This window comes from Myotis daubentonii, chromosome 18 (genome assembly GCF_963259705.1).
Source record: "Myotis daubentonii chromosome 18, mMyoDau2.1, whole genome shotgun sequence".
In the NCBI taxonomy this organism is placed as follows: domain Eukaryota; kingdom Metazoa; phylum Chordata; class Mammalia; order Chiroptera; family Vespertilionidae; genus Myotis; species Myotis daubentonii.
Genome location: NC_081857.1, coordinates 36158870 through 36175130, shown reverse-complemented (window position 1 = coordinate 36175130; position 16261 = coordinate 36158870). Strand labels below are relative to the sequence as shown.

General features: G+C 45.3%; 1 protein-coding gene across 3 annotated transcripts in view; it reads left to right on the top strand.

The window, feature by feature from the left end:
• Nucleotides 1-15794, top strand: part of HIPK1 (homeodomain interacting protein kinase 1) — a 45430-nt gene extending 29636 nt beyond the window's left edge. For 2 of the 3 annotated variants that reach the window (XM_059674549.1, XM_059674551.1), the window contains exons 9-16: nt 2429-2550; nt 3452-3586; nt 6317-6459; nt 6835-7017; nt 7512-7718; nt 8164-8405; nt 9985-10115; nt 11193-15794. In XM_059674549.1, coding sequence (XP_059530532.1) covers nt 2429-2550; nt 3452-3586; nt 6317-6459; nt 6835-7017; nt 7512-7718; nt 8164-8405; nt 9985-10115; nt 11193-11681 — 1652 coding nt within the window. In that variant the 3' untranslated portion in view covers nt 11682-15794. The remainder of the gene's footprint in view (nt 1-2428; nt 2551-3451; nt 3587-6316; nt 6460-6834; nt 7018-7511; nt 7719-8163; nt 8406-9984; nt 10116-11192) is intronic. The other variant, XM_059674550.1, reaches the window with a different exon arrangement.
• The last annotated feature ends 467 nt before the right edge of the window (nt 15795-16261 follow it).

The window sequence follows — 16261 nt, the reverse complement described above, 5'->3', positions numbered from 1 at the left end:
TTGGAACAACTTTCCCATGTGGGACTCCCAGCCTTTTTTCTTCTTCTCAGATAATAGTTAAGAGATGAGGTACGCGACCTTTTTAGTTCCTTTAACAAAACAAAATGTCAACTGAAGAGGTACAGGGCTAAAGCAGTATCACCAACTCTTGATATAATTAAGAAAGTATAAGCTCTGGAGAAATTTCCCCCATTTGGGAAGTCTAAATCACCCGAGGAGTAGGTAGAGCACATTTTAAAATTTCCAAATGAAAGGGAGTTTTTAAATTAAGGTAATGGTGGTGATGAAAGCTGAAATGTGTTACCACATGCCAGTTAGTATTCTGAGTGCTTTTCCATGTGCTAATTCATTCTCATCAACAACCCTAGGAGGTGGGTAACATCATGCCCAATTTATAGATGAGAAAGCTGATTCCCTCAGCTGCCCAATTTTTTCTAACTAGTCAGTGGTAGAACCACAGTTTGAACCCAGGCGGAGGGTTCATAGCTTATGAGTTTTGCGGTATTACTCTATACAACCTCTCGGTATTTAAACTCAAATAGCTGTAGAGAGACGTCCGTAGATTTGCCAGCCACAACCATGTGCTGGTTTCTGCCGGGCAGTTCTGTTTATTCCAGGCTGTCTACTTTTCCTTCACCATCTGCTCTTTTGCAAGATGCCTATACTCAGAGGAGAAATGGACCCTCAGGATTAGATAGTTCTACTCTTCTTTCCAGACTTCCATGGTTTTTTATTTAAAGGGCTGTGTTCCACAAAAATAAAACACAAAATAAAGTTTTAATCCTTCTTAGTTCAGGGAAGAACCTTCGAAAAGTATTGCCTTTTATTAACTTCTTTGTTTCCACTTGGGTTTCCTGAAACTAGCTTGACTTCTGTGGCTTAGCCTAAGTTACTATTGCAATACCTAGAGTCACAGTTGTAGGTCAGTACTATAAATACTACTTTCTGTACTCCTCTAGTGGACCAAAATAGATGCACATTTTGCTCAGTGGAAACTTTTATTCTGCAGTTTTTGTCCCCTTTTACTTCATCATCCTGGGACACATAGATGATCTTCTGTAGTGACCATTTCTTCCTGAGTTTTGCCTCCTTACTGTCTACTAATTTGTAGGAGGCTATTACAATAACATTGTTTTGTCATTAGGCGTGTGTCCTTTTAAAAAAGTTATTAGAGTGTTTTAATTATGATTTTTGCTAGTCCCTCTTACGTTGCATGTTGTGTTTATGTTCCTCTCTATGACAGTTTGTTACTAAATTAGTTGGAAATTACTGAAATGAAATCCAACGACAACTTGCTGTAAGCAGCAGTATTAGAGTTATGTTCATTGGCTACCTCCATAGTAATATTTAGAAAAATTAATTGGTGATAGCTTAAAAAATACCACTGATGGAGGATCTAATTAAAGTGTTTGCATTCTTACTTAACAAATCTGAAGGCATGAATGAGCTAGAGGCCTGACAGAAACGTAAGTTCCCTCCCCTGATGGTTTTGAGAGGGTAGGTTTAAAAGAAAGCTGTGACCGCTCTCTCTCAACTCGGCAAAGGGAGACCATCTTGAGCCCCTCTTTTCCCCAGAATGATACACTCCTGTTTGTAGGAAACATTTATTCAGTATTTGTGCCAGAGCATAATGAATAGAAAGATAAGGGAGACATGGTTTTAAAGGGAGACATGGTTTTAAAGGCAGCTCAAAGTTTTTGATTTTCCTAGCTGTCCAAGCTACAAAAGGGCCTTGTTAGAAATCTGTCAGATTTCTAAAAGAGTAGAAAAAAGGGTTTCTGTAAACCCACAGGTCTACCTTTTAAGTATTTTTATCTTGGGCATAATTTAATTCACACATTGGTTAAAGAAAAAATATTGGACTAATTTGTGAACTAGGTGGTTGCTTTGAGGAGTGGAGTAAAATGTCCCCCTAAAATACTCTGAACAAAAGGTTAATTTACTTGATAAATTATTGAGCTTTTCATAATATTTTTCTTATCTAATTTAACCTAAAGTTACAATTATATTTTATTTAAGTCTATGCTTTTTAATTGATTACATTTTAAGAACATGCTTTTTTCCCCCCTAGTGGATGTGATTTACTAAGTGAAAGGTTTTTTGTTTCTACCTATACTGTTTGTTAATGAGAATGGGATGGGTGTTGTGCTTTAAGTTTTGTAGGATAAAAGATATTTCAGAATTCCCTTAAATCAGCCTTCCATGTATCAGACATCTTTTCATTAATCCCACCTGAAGGGACCATGTCTCCCTTTCCTTAACAGCCCAGACTTCCATGAAACTACTTTGTCTTAAGTGTCTAGAACTAAAACTTAAGTGGCAGATTATTCGAACAGAAAAGCTAAAAACAAACACCCTACACTCCCAGTAAGTAAACAATAGCCCCAGACCTAGCAAAGCAGTTTAACTGTGATGCTGTTTTCCGCAGCTGGACTACAGGCCACGACAAAGCATTCTGGGTTCCCTGTGAGGATGGATAACGCTGTGCCGATTGTCCCCCAGGCGCCAGCAGCTCAGCCACTGCAGATTCCGTCGGGAGTGCTCACGCAGGTAAGAGCCAGAGCCGCGTGCATCTATGTCGCTGAAGCACTGTTGAGAATCAGGTATTTTGTCCTACAAAATGGTGTTTGCTTTGAGTGTAAGATCTTTCTTGGCCATGATTCAGTGGACTTGAAGGGAAACATCTACAATGGAACAGTGTACTCATCCCACCTCTGCCAACATCTGCCTTAGACTTGCAGGGACAAATGGCCAGACTTGGAGAAATTGTCTTTTGAGTAAATATACTCTCATTCTGTGAGATGAAGTTAATTTTTTACGTGGGCACTTTTAGAGGTCAGTACACGTGTAACAACATTGTGATTCTAAAAATGAAAGGCTCCCCTTTTGCTCCCTGGCGTCCCCTTTGGTCCCTCTTGCAGGATTTCACCACAGTTGAGAGGCTGGGTATATGAGACGCCTCTTCAAGCATCACATGCCTTTATTCCCTGTGCCTTGCTGGCCTGTAGAGAGCTTTGAGTCTTTATATCTGCCCCAGAACTCACAACTAAGAGGTCAAGAAAATCATAGAGTATTCGTACAAGTGACAATAGTATATATACTTTCCATTCTGTGTGTAAATGTTTATGGCCCACGACACATGGGCAATTCTGAAATCCCAGCCCCCTAATTTGTGAACAGGACTTGAACTGAGCTTGGTAGAACTGACCCTCTGAATCTGGCCCAAGAAGGATGCCTATACTTTTTTGCTTTAGGCCATTGACCTTTGACCCAGTGGGCCCCTGCTGTGCAGAGTTGAAGGGCAAAGTTGTGTTTGGTATGTGTGTTCCAGGTGATAGGAAATGAATTACTGCTTACTGTTGGTAATAACTTGGGGGGAATGAGAGCCCTGCTGAATCCAGATTACCTGCCTCCGTGTTTGTTTCACTCACCTGCCTAATCTGCGTTTCAGGGAAGCTGTACACCACTAATGGTAGCAACTCTCCACCCTCAAGTAGCCACCATCACACCGCAGTATGCGGTGCCCTTTACTCTGAGCTGCGCAGCCGGCCGGCCGGCGCTGGTTGAACAGACCGCTGCTGTACTGGTAATTCCCTCACTTGATTGTTACTAACGGAGTTTTTGTTTTCTTTGGTTTCTTTCTTTTTTATTTTTTTCGTTTTTGTTCTGTTTTCTCATTTTTTCAAAAACATTTTCAACTTGGTCTTTGCAGAGGGGGCATGGAAGCATGTGCCATCTTGTGGCTGTGTTCTCGCTGCATCTTTAATGTCTCATTGTTTTCCTCCCCATTTGCTGAGGTGCCGTTTGACTTTGGGGTGCCGTGTGGCTCTGTCAGGAGCCAGGCCCCGACTCTTTGCCAGCCTAGTGTGGGAAAGGCTCTTGGTGTAGCTCAGAAGAGCCCAGCACCCTCTGTCTTCTGCCCAATCTTTTACCTCTGCTCCTTGAGAGGGAAGACATGGCTGTTAGTGTGGCTCTGCTGCAGGCACCCAGGTGGCCAAAATCTGAACTGCTTGCAAGTTAGCATCCTTCTTTATTTGCTGTTTTAAGCTTCTAAAACTTTTGTGCTGTAGACATGTTTAAGATGCTCTCAGTTTATTGCTTCCTCTGTTGCTATTAACTTTCCTCTTTTTGCCACTCACGATCAGTGGCAGTTTATATCTTCCATTGAAAGATATTGCCTTAGAATCACTGTAGATCATATTTGTTGATTGAAATAAAGGTGAACTCATTTTTAGGGGTTTATGGATAAATTCTTTTACAAAGAAGTCTTTATACAAAGGTGAAAATATGGATCAAAAATTTTATGCAAATACAAGATTTGTTACTAAGAATTCTGAGGAAAACTTATTAAATACAGCTGTGAATGTAGTAGTACAAGGCTTAGAGAGAGGAAGAACATACAAACAGCACTTTGAGGAGTATTTCAGGATTTGTAACTTTAAGAGTGTTTTTTTTATATGTTGTTTGGGAGAGTTAGAATTACTTATTGGACGTCCATCATTTCATTACTTTGAAATTTAAAAGCAGGCAAGCACTTAAAACTTAACTGATACCAGGAGTCCCGATACTTCTGCAGTCCTTCAGAGAGGCTTCAAGTTCTCTTGTTTCTCAAGGACTCGTCTGAGTGAAAGCACTTCCAAAAACATACTTTGGTTGTTGGAATGTGTTTGTTTTTCAGTTTAAAAAGCCCTTTATCGCCTCCAGATTAATTATATCATAAGCATAACACCTAAGTGCAAGGAAGTCAGATATATTTCCAACTGGACTCATCCAAGCCACTGGTCTGGATTGCTCACCTGTAGGGTCTACGTTGGGAAGGTAGTTGACATTTCTCCTCTCCGCTTCTCTTAAGTTTGCACTGGCCGTTTGCTAAGCTTCGCTTATTTTTGTTCTTCTTCTGTCAAAACAGTTTCGTCGCTTGGAACGCCAGATTTCTGCCTCGCGTTGGAATGTTATTTCTTGCTTTGTATTAAACTACATGCTTTGTCTCGTGCAGGTGTTGGCTTATGGAAAGACGCATGGTGTGACTTAACATACTTTCTTATTTTTTTGTTTTGTTTTAAATTCTGCTTATGGTAGCAGACATGTTTGCAGTTTCTCTGCTTTGAAGTCTTCTTGTTTGGAACCAGTATTTGTAACAAGTGGATCTGTCACTTGCAGAAGGATTTTTCAAACAGTGTCTGATGGCCTTGCAGTTTGAAATGCAAGAAATATAGAACCATATGTACCTAAGCACTGTAGGTGATTGTAGTACTGTAGACTTCAGGTTTTAAAAAGAAACTTTCAAATCTGTTGGTATTTTTTTAGAAAATGCCAGAATTTCTGTAAGAAATACAGACAACATATCCGTTGCTGTCTATTTCAAGTGACATGGCTTGTGAAAAACTAGAAATGATATATTTTCTTGTAGTGATTAATTTTATGTTGAAATATGTTTCCACAAATGATACATAAAACACTATGTTTTAGGTAACTATAAAACAAAATATGGTGCTCTCTGCATCTGTTTCATAAATATTTTACTTCCTGCCTTATTTTAAAATTCTACTAACTAGCTATAAATGATGGCGCCAGCTTTCTCTTGCCGGCACCAGCTCGATTGCCAAAGGATTTTGGTCTTCAGTCATCCACATCTGGCTCCATTCTCCACGTACTACCTTTTCAAAAAAGGAACAATTCTCCCCTTTGTTTTATGGGTTTGAAGGATCTGATGTCTTATCTGATTGGTGCTCAAAATTTACATTCCTATTTTGAATCTCAAGGGAGCCATCTTAACACTTTCTGGGATGTTCTTTAAATCTCTGCACAAACGGTACTCCAGCACTGAACCAGAGTTGACCTCTGAACTTCCAGACCCCTTTGCTCTAGAGCAGCGGTTCTCAACCTGTGGGTCGCGACCCCTGAAAATATATTCTGCATGTCAGATATTTACATGACGATTCATAACAGTAGCAAAATTACAGTGATGAAGTAGCAACAAAAATAATTTTATGGTTGGGGGTCACCACAACATGAGGAACCGTATTGAAAGGGTCGCGGCATTCGGAAGGTTGAGAACCACTGCTCTAGAGTACATACAATAGAGTCTCTAACCAGGGTCAGGTTGTGGAGGTGGCCGAGAGAAAGCAGCATGTTCTCTTTCCTAAACGTAAGACATATAACCTTGAGCCCCTCTGATCTTTCTTTTTTAATCTCTGCAAGTTAATAATCTACAAGTGACTTCTTTTAAGATGTGAATTTTTCTTTCATCTAAAAAAACACAAAGAGAAAGCCAAGAATGAGTCCAGTCTGGATCTTTCTGTGTGTTTCCTTGCAGCAGGCTTGGCCCGGAGGAACCCAACAGATCCTCCTGCCTTCAACTTGGCAACAGTTGCCTGGAGTAGCTCTGCACAACTCCGTCCAGCCCACGGCAGTGATCCCAGAGGCCATGGGTGGAGGCCAGCAGCTCGCAGACTGGAGGCAAGTTCCTCTCTGGGAGATGTGCAAGGACAGGTCCCCCAGGGCAGGGGCTCGATTTGGGGCGACTGGGGAGAAAATGAAGGAATGGAGAGATTTATCTCTGTTTGAAATCCTTCGAGAGGAGAACCCATATCAGGCTAGGAGATGGAGTTTAAGCAGACTTTGAATATAGGAAAATAATGGGTGCTAAGTCAGGAATTGTGGACTTCAGATTTAAAGGAAGTCTGATGCAATTAGGAACCCTCCAGGGAAAGCCTGCAGCCTTGTGGTCCACGTGTCACATGACCAATCCGATGCAGCTCCTTTGGGCTCTTTGGCCCTGGTCTGCAGTGTTTGGGGGCATTCACTCTTCTCCATCTCTTCCCGTGGATGCAGGAGTGCCCACTCGCATGGCAGCCAGTACAGCACCGTCATGCAGCCGCCGTCCTTGCTCACCAGCCACGTGACACTGGCCACTGCGCAGCCCCTGAATGTTGGCGTTGCCCACGTCGTCAGACAACAACAATCCAGTTCCCTGCCTTCAAAGAAGAACAAGCAGTCGGCTCCGGGCTCCTCTAAGTAAGTCTCGCTGGAGCTGGGAGTTCAGCGGGGCCAGTTTGGGAGCAATGTGGCCCCGCACGTAGCGTGTTGTGTGTGGACACTTTGGAACGAGGCAGCGAGTGCTGCCAGGCCGAGGAGGAGCTACCCTCTCCTCTGGGCGTGCGCACCAGGTGGTCCAGGCTGTGCTGATCCCTTCTCTCTGCTGCCACCTGGGACCCTGGCCTTGAGGCTGCAGTCTGGTTTTCTTCTGCCCACTTTACAGAGGGAAAGTTACCCTGGGGTAAAGCGCATGTAAAAATAAGATTTATGTTGTATTTTGGTGTGCTTGTGCCTGGAAATCCTGGCTAGAGTGGCTAGTTTATTTTTTATTGGCACTTTTATAGTTAAGTGTATTGGCTTAATGATTAGGTAAAAAGGAACCAAAGAGCAAATTGGAGAGTTTTGAAAAAAAGATTGTACACAGTTTTGGGGGCCAAGAACTGAATGGTCTTTCTTCCGACCTTTTCCTACAGGTCTTCTCTGGATGTTCTGCCTTCTCAAGTCTATTCCCTGGTTGGGAGCAGTCCCCTCCGTACCACATCTTCCTATAATTCCCTAGTCCCTGTCCAAGATCAGCATCAGCCAATCATCATTCCAGATACTCCCAGCCCTCCTGTGAGTGTCATCACTATCCGCAGTGACACCGACGAGGAGGAGGACAACAAATACAAGCCCAATAGGTAAGAGGGGTGAACGGTTCACTATCTTGGCGGCTGCTACCCTTGGCCGTAAACTGTTGGCTTCAGGCAAGTGGGAATGGGAATGGCTGAGGCAACATGAATCGTTGTTAGAGGCGTGTACTCTGGAGCCATTCTGTCCTGGGTCTGAATCCTGTCTGATCACTGTGTGCCCTTGGTCAAGTTTCTTCTTTTTCCTATGCCTCAGTTTCCTCATCTTCAAAATAAGGATAATGGTAGCTACTTCATAGAAGTGTTCCGAGTATTCAGTGAGATGTATGTAGAGGGTAAGAACAGTCCTTCAGAAGTTTGCTGCTGCTATTATTATTACTATTGTCACTGTCATTGTCGTCATCATCATCATCATCGTTACCATGGGAGGACCAGAGACCATCAAAGAAACATGGCTAGAAGGAGGCTGAATGTTCATGTATTTTCTCCTCCTCAGCTCTGGCCTGAAGGCAAGGTCCAATGTCATCAGCTACGTCACTGTCAATGACTCTCCCGACTCGGACTCTTCCCTGAGCAGCCCGTACTCCACCGAGAACTTGAGCGCTCTCCGGGGCAATAGCGGGCCCCTTGTGGAGGGGCCGGGCAGAGGCGTGGGCGACGGCGCTGGCACCCGCACCATCATTGTGCCTCCGCTGAAGACGCAGCTTGGTGACTGCACTGTAGCAACCCAGGCCTCGGGTGAGTGTCTCCAGCTGGAGTTGAGTTCTCCTTTGATGCGCGTATCCTTCACATTTTGCTAGCGTTACTTGTGCCAATGGTGGAGACCGTGCATAGATTTCCTTACAGATTACTTCATTCAGAAACTAGTTCCTTGTGTGGTGAAATTAATTTTGGCCATCAGTTTCTCTTCCTGTGTTTATTTTGCCTGGATTAGTATAAAAACGAATGTGTAGTCTCACAAATACACTCACTGTTGATGAGAGAAAGTTGACAAGACATATGTTACGTGGCAGGGAGAATTAGCAATGTTTTGTTGTTGTTTTGCCATAGGTGATTTGATTTTGACCATCTAGAAGTGGACAGGAACTGATAATATTAAAAATGACAGCAAAAGTGTTTTTGGAAAACAGTATGAACTTTAGTCCTTTTCTCTGCCAGTGTCATAGCAGCAGTCCTTTGTGGGCTTTATTATCAGCCTGATCCCTCGGTCTTTTTTGCTGTTAGATGCTGGGCGTGCTTCTTGGTTAAGATTTGGGTATTGCTCACTGCAGTACCAAGCCCCAGGGTTCCCCGGCTCAACACACTGAGGCTTCCTTCTCACATGACTTCCCAGACAAGTGTTTCTGGTTGGCAGGCCTGCGGTGAGTTAAGGACCAGAGCTTGGCCTCCTCAGCATCCAGTCAGAAAGAGGGAGAGACACACACATTTGTTAACCTCTTTAGCCCTAGAAATAGTGAAAACTACTCACAGGCCACCCAGAGCAAGGGGGCCCGGGATACGTAGTCCTTGACTAGACAGCTGATTTCCAGCAGAAACTTACACCTGAAGAAGGGGAGCGTGCATTTCTGGTGTCAGCACAGCTCTCTGTGCCGTCCTGTGTGCATTCGTGTTTTACAATGAATTACGCTACTGCCTCTAATCTGAGGGTATCGCGTTAGGTGTAGACCACTGTCCATTGTCAACAAGGCAGGCCTTCCCGACGCCAGGCCCCAAGCAAGAAGATGAAGAGCTCTGGTCACGGTTGGGTCCCGAGCATGTAGGCTGCTCCACAGTCACTGAATCACTGCTCCAGCCTCCCAGTGGGGGGGGGGGGGGGGGCAGGAGGACGCAGAGTGCTGGAAGGTGAACTTGCTTACTCAGCTGCCCTGCATTTCTTAGAACTTGAAGACAGTGAGTGCCCACAGATATAACGTTGCCTTCCTTTCAACCCTGTGAATATTCAGCCGTCCTGCTATCACCAGGATCGTACTCGGCTTTTCTACACTTGTTTACTCCCGTCCTACATAAAGCCAGGCTCCTCGGGGTAGGAACTGGGCTTTGCTTGTATTTCAGTTCCTGCTTGGCACCTGCAGAAGGTCAGAGAGTATCTGCTGCAGTGAGTGTGGTGAGGACCCTTTCTGAGCTTTGGAGCAAGCAGGAGGGAAAGGGAAATAGTGTGCTGGTGTCCATGGAACCAGGAAATAAGATACACCTGACACCTTCACTCCTGCAAGCCTCAGGCAGATGTGGACTGATGACGCTGTGCGATGCCATTTGAGGCTCAGCCCATGTCTGAGCCATGTCTCTTCGTACCTAACGCGGGCCTGCCCTCTCTTAGGTCTCCTGAGCACTAAGACCAAGCCCGTGGCCTCGGTGAGTGGGCAGTCCTCTGGATGCTGTATCACCCCCACCGGGTACCGAGCGCAGCGCGGGGGGACCAGCGCAGCACAGCCACTCAACCTCAGCCAGGTAAGCGCCAGGGGCTGCTGGCTTCTGTTTGGGGCCCCCCCTGTTGTTACTCTCTGGAGAACCCCACTTCTGGCTGGACTGCTGAATAAAGCCCAATGAAGCTCCTTTTGTGTCAAACGGTGTGGTGTTCTGTGGCCCGTGTCAGATCCGCACACGCTGTCTCTTCATCCATGTGTAAATGTGTGCAGGATGCACATCCCAGGGTTTCCATCAGACTGTCCTGTCTGTCCTGGGACATGAGAGAAATGTTTGGAATGCAGAAGGAGCCTAAGGCGCTTTAGTCTGTGTCTGGTTCTGCACCACCACACGCTTTGAGACCAGATTCTCCTGCTTCATCTCCCAGATCATAAATAACATGAGCCTCACACTGCTTGAAGCAAGAGACAGGGAAAAGCTTTCTGGCCACTTTATCACCAGTTCTACTCCTACATGTGTGAGTGCAGGGTTTGGGGCCTTTTCCTCCCATCCGAGCCTCTGATAGGGTACAGGGAGGGGTCACTATTCTATCTGCACTCACGCTTCCTCAGCTCAAATTCTGGTGCCTGTGTGATGTCCCCTAGTAGTGAGAAAGTGTACATATGAGGATGTAACTGCATGTGTGTGTGTGTATGTGTGCACGCGTGTGTGAGAGAGAGCACACGCATGTAAGTGCAAATGTAAATTCGAGTTAGTGCATGTGTTTTAGGCTCCACAATTCACGAGGGAGATGAAGAACTTAGAGGAGAACAAAAGAAAACATTGCCAAGAAAGAAAGGTTAGGAAAAATGCAGACTCACTGACGCCAGACTAGGGTGAGTTGAGCCACCAGTTACTAACTTGCAGGAGTGGGTAGCCCTCCTGACTCCTGATCCGCCTTCCTGTCATGCTTAAGAGCAAGGCGCTGCCATCTGGGCTGGGCTAGGATGTGCTGCCAGGAGGCAGAGGGCTGGACGGCTGCCTCCTGACAGCACGGCCCTCTGGGAGGTCAGCGCTCTGGCAGCCCAGCGGCAGCGGAAGTTAACACCTCAACTCTCAGCTTGGCCTTCGGTGCCCTGAACCACTGACTGAGATGCCTGACTCCCTTCTTCCTCCTTCCAGAACCAGCAGTCATCGTCAGCTCCAACCTCGCAGGAGAGAAGCAGCAACCCTGCCCCCCGCAGACAGCAGGCGTTCGTGGCCCCGCTCTCCCAAGCCCCCTACGCCTTCCAGCATGGCAGCCCGATACACTCGACGGGGCACCCACACCTGGCCCCAGCCCCTGCTCACTTGCCAAGCCAGCCTCACCTGTATACGTACGCTGCCCCCACCTCTGCTGCTGCACTGGGCTCCACCAGCTCCATTGCTCATCTCTTCTCCCCCCAGGGCTCCTCAAGGCACGCTGCAGCCTATACCACCCACCCCAGCACTCTGGTGCACCAGGTCCCTGTCAGTGTGGGGCCCAGCCTCCTCACCTCTGCCAGTGTGGCCCCTGCTCAGTACCAACACCAGTTTGCCACCCAGTCCTACATTGGCTCGTCCCGAGGCTCAACAATTTACACTGGATACCCACTGAGCCCTACCAAGATCAGCCAGTATTCCTACTTGTAGTTGGTGAGCATGAGGGAGGAGGGGCCGTGGCTTCCCTCTCTGGCCCTGAGTTCTGCAGAATGGGCTGTGCTCAGCTCCTCCCCTACTCTCTCCTGAAACTCCTTAGCCAGCCCCTCGCTCTGCAGGGCCCACTGACAGAAGGTTTTTCTCTGGGGAACCTGTCTCAGTGTTGACTGCATTGTTGTAGTCTCCCAAGTCCGCCTGTTTTTAATTCTTTATTTTTGCGACAGCATTCTGGTATTTGGAAGAGTTCAGATGCCCATCTTCTGCAGTGACCACGGGAGAGAGGTCATTCTGAAGTCACCCTTCAAAAAATATTTTCTCTCTGACTTTGTTTCTATAAATGCTTTTAAAAACAAGTGAAGCCCCTCTTTATTTAACTTTTGTTTTATTGTAGTTACTGGTCAGAGGAAAAATGCTGATAGAAGGACTTGGAGTCTGTTAGTGAGAAAACAAAAATCATTGCTTTTTGCTTGTTTAAAAACCAAGACTTAATTGCCTATTTTAAGAGTAGCTTTCACAAGTCCTTATTTTCCTATCAGGCACTTCTCCTCAGAATTTTACTTTTGTCTGTGAGATATTTAAATTTACAGTGTTTTAGTTTTGTTTTCATGTCATATACTTAGCGGGCAATTGTTATTTCTGCATAACTGGTTGTGTACTGCTCTGAGTTACTATTGGGATTCTCTCATTGCTCTGTGTTCATTACAAAGTAGCGTTAAAAAGGCAGCTCGCCGTTGGCTGGTAACTCAGCGTGAGAATCCATGCCTGCCATGAAAACACAACGCACCAGGTGTTCTTCTTAAACGAAGCACCGTGCATTATTTTGAAATTATTTTTTAAAATGTTCTCTGATTCAGCTCAAATTTTATTATGGAAAAGCCATTGAGGTGGTTGCTATTGTATGGTGGTGGTGGTTTTATTATATGCAAAATCTCTTTGTATTATGCGCTACTGGCATCGAGGAGCTTCGCCTAAAGATTTAGTAAGTATTTTCAATAATCCACCTCTCTCTCTTCTCGCCTCACCTCTCCCTTCTGTTCTCTGTGATTGATGTGGGGAGAAGGCGAAAGAATCCGAGACCAGATGAAAACATTGTGTATAGCTTTTATACTTTAGACTAGCTTCCTTTGTATGCCAGCAGCAGACTGAATGCCCTCTTATTAAGACTTATACAATAAGTGCATGTAGGAATTGCAAAAAATATTTTAAAAATTTATTACTGAATTTAAAAATATTTTAGAAGTTTTGTAATGGTGGTGTTTTAATATTTTGCATAATTAAATATGTACATATTGATTAGAAAAATATAATAAGCAATTTTTCCTGCTCTCCCAAGATGTTATTTGTAATCAAATGTGTAGTGATTACACTTGAATTGTGTATTTCGTGTGTACCTGATCCTCCAGTGTTACCCGGGAGATGGAATTGGTGTCTCCATTGTATTTAAACCAAAATGAACTGATACTTGTTGGAATGTATGTGAATTAATTGCGATTCTTTAGAGCGTATTACTGTAGTGCTGAAAGCGCAGGGCGAAGCCTGCCAGGAGGGGAGACCGTTGGAATTGTTTTTGCACAGGTGTGTCTGGTGAGGAGCTGGTCAGTGTGTGTCCCTCCCTCCCCTCTCTCCTTCTCCCTCATTGTAGTGCCTTATATGATAATGTAGTGGTTCTAGAGTTTACAGTGAGCTTGCCTTAGCATGGACCAGCAAGCCCCCGGGAACCCAAAGCTGGTCACTGGGTTGATAGAAGAGGATTAGTAGCTGTGCTGTGTAAATGCATTGTTCTCAGTTTCCCTGCCGACCCGGAAACATTCAAATAGCAGCTGTCCTCCTTTCCCGCCGCCTCTGCCCCCTCTCCATTCCAGCGACTCAGCCTCGCTCTCACAGAAGCATTTCCCCACGTGGCTCTCTCACTGCGTGGCTCCCTGCTCCTGTGAGCGTTCAGGAAGCAGGTGAGAGGAGTCAAGCCAGTATTCCATATGCATTGTTTCTTCTTTCCAAAAAGGATGTGCAATCACTTTGAGAATGAGATTCCGCCCCCCTTTTCCCGTGTGGTAGTCCTTCCTGCAGATAGCTGACATTCCTAGTAAAATATTTGCTTGTTGAAAAAATACATGACAGATGTGTTTATACCAAAGAGCCTGTTGTATTGCTCACCGTGTCCCCATACTACGAACAGTCTTGTGATGCCCCTGGTGGCAGCGAAGAATATTAAGAAAGTACCAAAGCCACTGGGCTTTGAGGTTCCTTGTTACCAACGCATATATTCTCAGGGCCCTTCCGACTGTGAAACTGCCCTTGTCCTCTCAGCTCCTGCCTGGATCTGGGTCAAGTAGAGGGGACTGCGGACGGGATGTTCCTGCCCATGAAGATTTGGGGGAAGAGAGTTAACCCTAAGGCACAGAAGTGTTCCATCTGAAGAGAAAATGCCGGTTGAGGGATACGTCTGGGACGGGTTCTTTGTGGAGATGGTGTAGGGAGGTGCAGGATGGAGATGGGGGATTTCATGGAGCCCGGGCGGCCAGCCCTGCTCGGGGTCGAACACCGAGGAGCTGTCAAGGTATCGGGAGTTTCTTCTTTGTGAGGAGTCTGGGCTTCTGGGAGGGGCAGTCAGCACAGCCTGCCGGGAAGGTGTCGGTCGGCGCTTTCTGTGTATTTTAAATTATATTGCGTCGTGTTTTCAGCACTCTACTGGCCAAGATACCCAAGCAGTTAGTATCGTTTCTGTCACTAGTGCGTTCGTGTTCTGGTCGGCGTGTGTGGTCTCTGTGTCTCCTTTGTGCCAAGTCCATTCAGAGTTTCTTGCTTCAAAGGCAGAGCTAGTTTGTCATGGAAACTTTTTTGTGTTCCTTTTCTTTACAAGAGGTAGGAATTGTTGTTTTTGTAAGAAACAAGATGCAGGAAAACAACCACAAAACACTCCACTCCTGCCCCCAGTCCAGTAGGTAGATACCGTTTAAAGATGCGGGAAAAGACGATGCCAAGATTTGTATTGTTACCTTAATCACCTTACTAGCATTGTGTGGCTTTAGGGATTTTAGAGCTTTTCAGTCAGTCTGTCAGTTGGCATTTCAGATCCACCCAGGTAAAAACCCACCTGTGTCTGCTGAATGTCTGTGTGCTCCGTGTGGCTTTCGATCCTGTCCCTGGGGTTTGAGCAGCTGGCCTGCGTCGAGGTGGCCTGGCCTCCGACCACGTTAAGGCTGTAGGCCCTCTCAGGAGTGCACTTCCTGTTTCTCCCCTTCAGGGTGAGAGAGAAGGTGGGAAAGGGTTAATTAAACGCAGCCTGATCACTCCAGAGTTCTTAATCGCTCCCAGGAGGTGGTCCTGCAGTCAGTGCTCAGCTCCCAACCCCAGGAGTAAGTACTCCGTGTCAGGCGGTCTGCCACCCACCATCCTCCAGGAGAGGGGGGAAGCCTGAGGGCCCTCAGCCAGGCAAGTCCAGTCACAGGGCGTTTTTTTTCCAGCATTATTATGCAAAAACCCACTGGTTAGGGTGGTCTGTTTTAAGTTAGGAAATGAAGTTGCCTCCCACTGACAGGAATGGCCCAAGCCTGCTTCCTATTTTGATTGTGTTTTTAACTGATGGATGGTGCAGCATGTCTTCATGGTTGTTTGTGGCTAAACTTTATATAATGTGTGGTTTTGATTCAGCTTGAAAAATAATCTCACTACATGTAGCAGTACATCTATGTACATTCTATGTAATGTTAGTATCTCTGCTTTGAACCCTTGATATTGCAATGGAATTCCAACTTTAGGCTAGTTATTGTGTGCGACTTAAACTTTTGTTGCTTCCTCCCTTTTCTGGTCGCGCTCTTCCTTTGACAATGAGCCTCTAGAAGCAGTTTCTGAGAATTACTGAGCTATGTTTGTAATGCAGATGTACTTAGGGAGTATGTAAAATAATCATTTTAACAAAATAAATAGATATTTAAAATTTAATACTAACTACGGGGAAAAGGGTCCATTGTGTAAAACATAGTTTATCTTTGGATTCAATGTTTGTCTTTGGTTTTACAAAGTAGCTTGTATTTTCAGTATTTTCTACATAATATGGTAAAATGTAGAGCAATTGCCATGCATCAATAAAATGGGTAAATTTTCTGATTTATGTGGCTTTTTTACTTTTGTTATATTGAGTTGTGTTTTCAGCACTCTACTGGGCAAGATCCCCAAAGGGAGTCACCAAATGGCATCTTTGGATACCTAAATACACCTGAAAATCAGTAGACGCATTATGTATTAGAGACCAATTCATCTTTCATACAGACCTCCAGAGTGGAAATGAGTGGGCATGGGAGGGGACATTTCCCAAGAATGGAGTTGCATGGCCCTCACTGGAGATCTGGCCCTTTCAGAGGCAGAAACCTCTGACACAGGCTAATTAAATAAATGTCATTTCCTAGCGAGTTCCACCCGACACTTCACATAGCAGAGTGAACATCAGAGTCACAACCAGACTGCTCCTCTCCCCTCCGCGCCAGCTGGTTGGAAGCCAGGTCCTTGTAGAGGAGGAGCACTTGTCATCAGAGCTCTCTTCATCCCAAAGGGAGAAAAATTCCTCCGGATCAAGA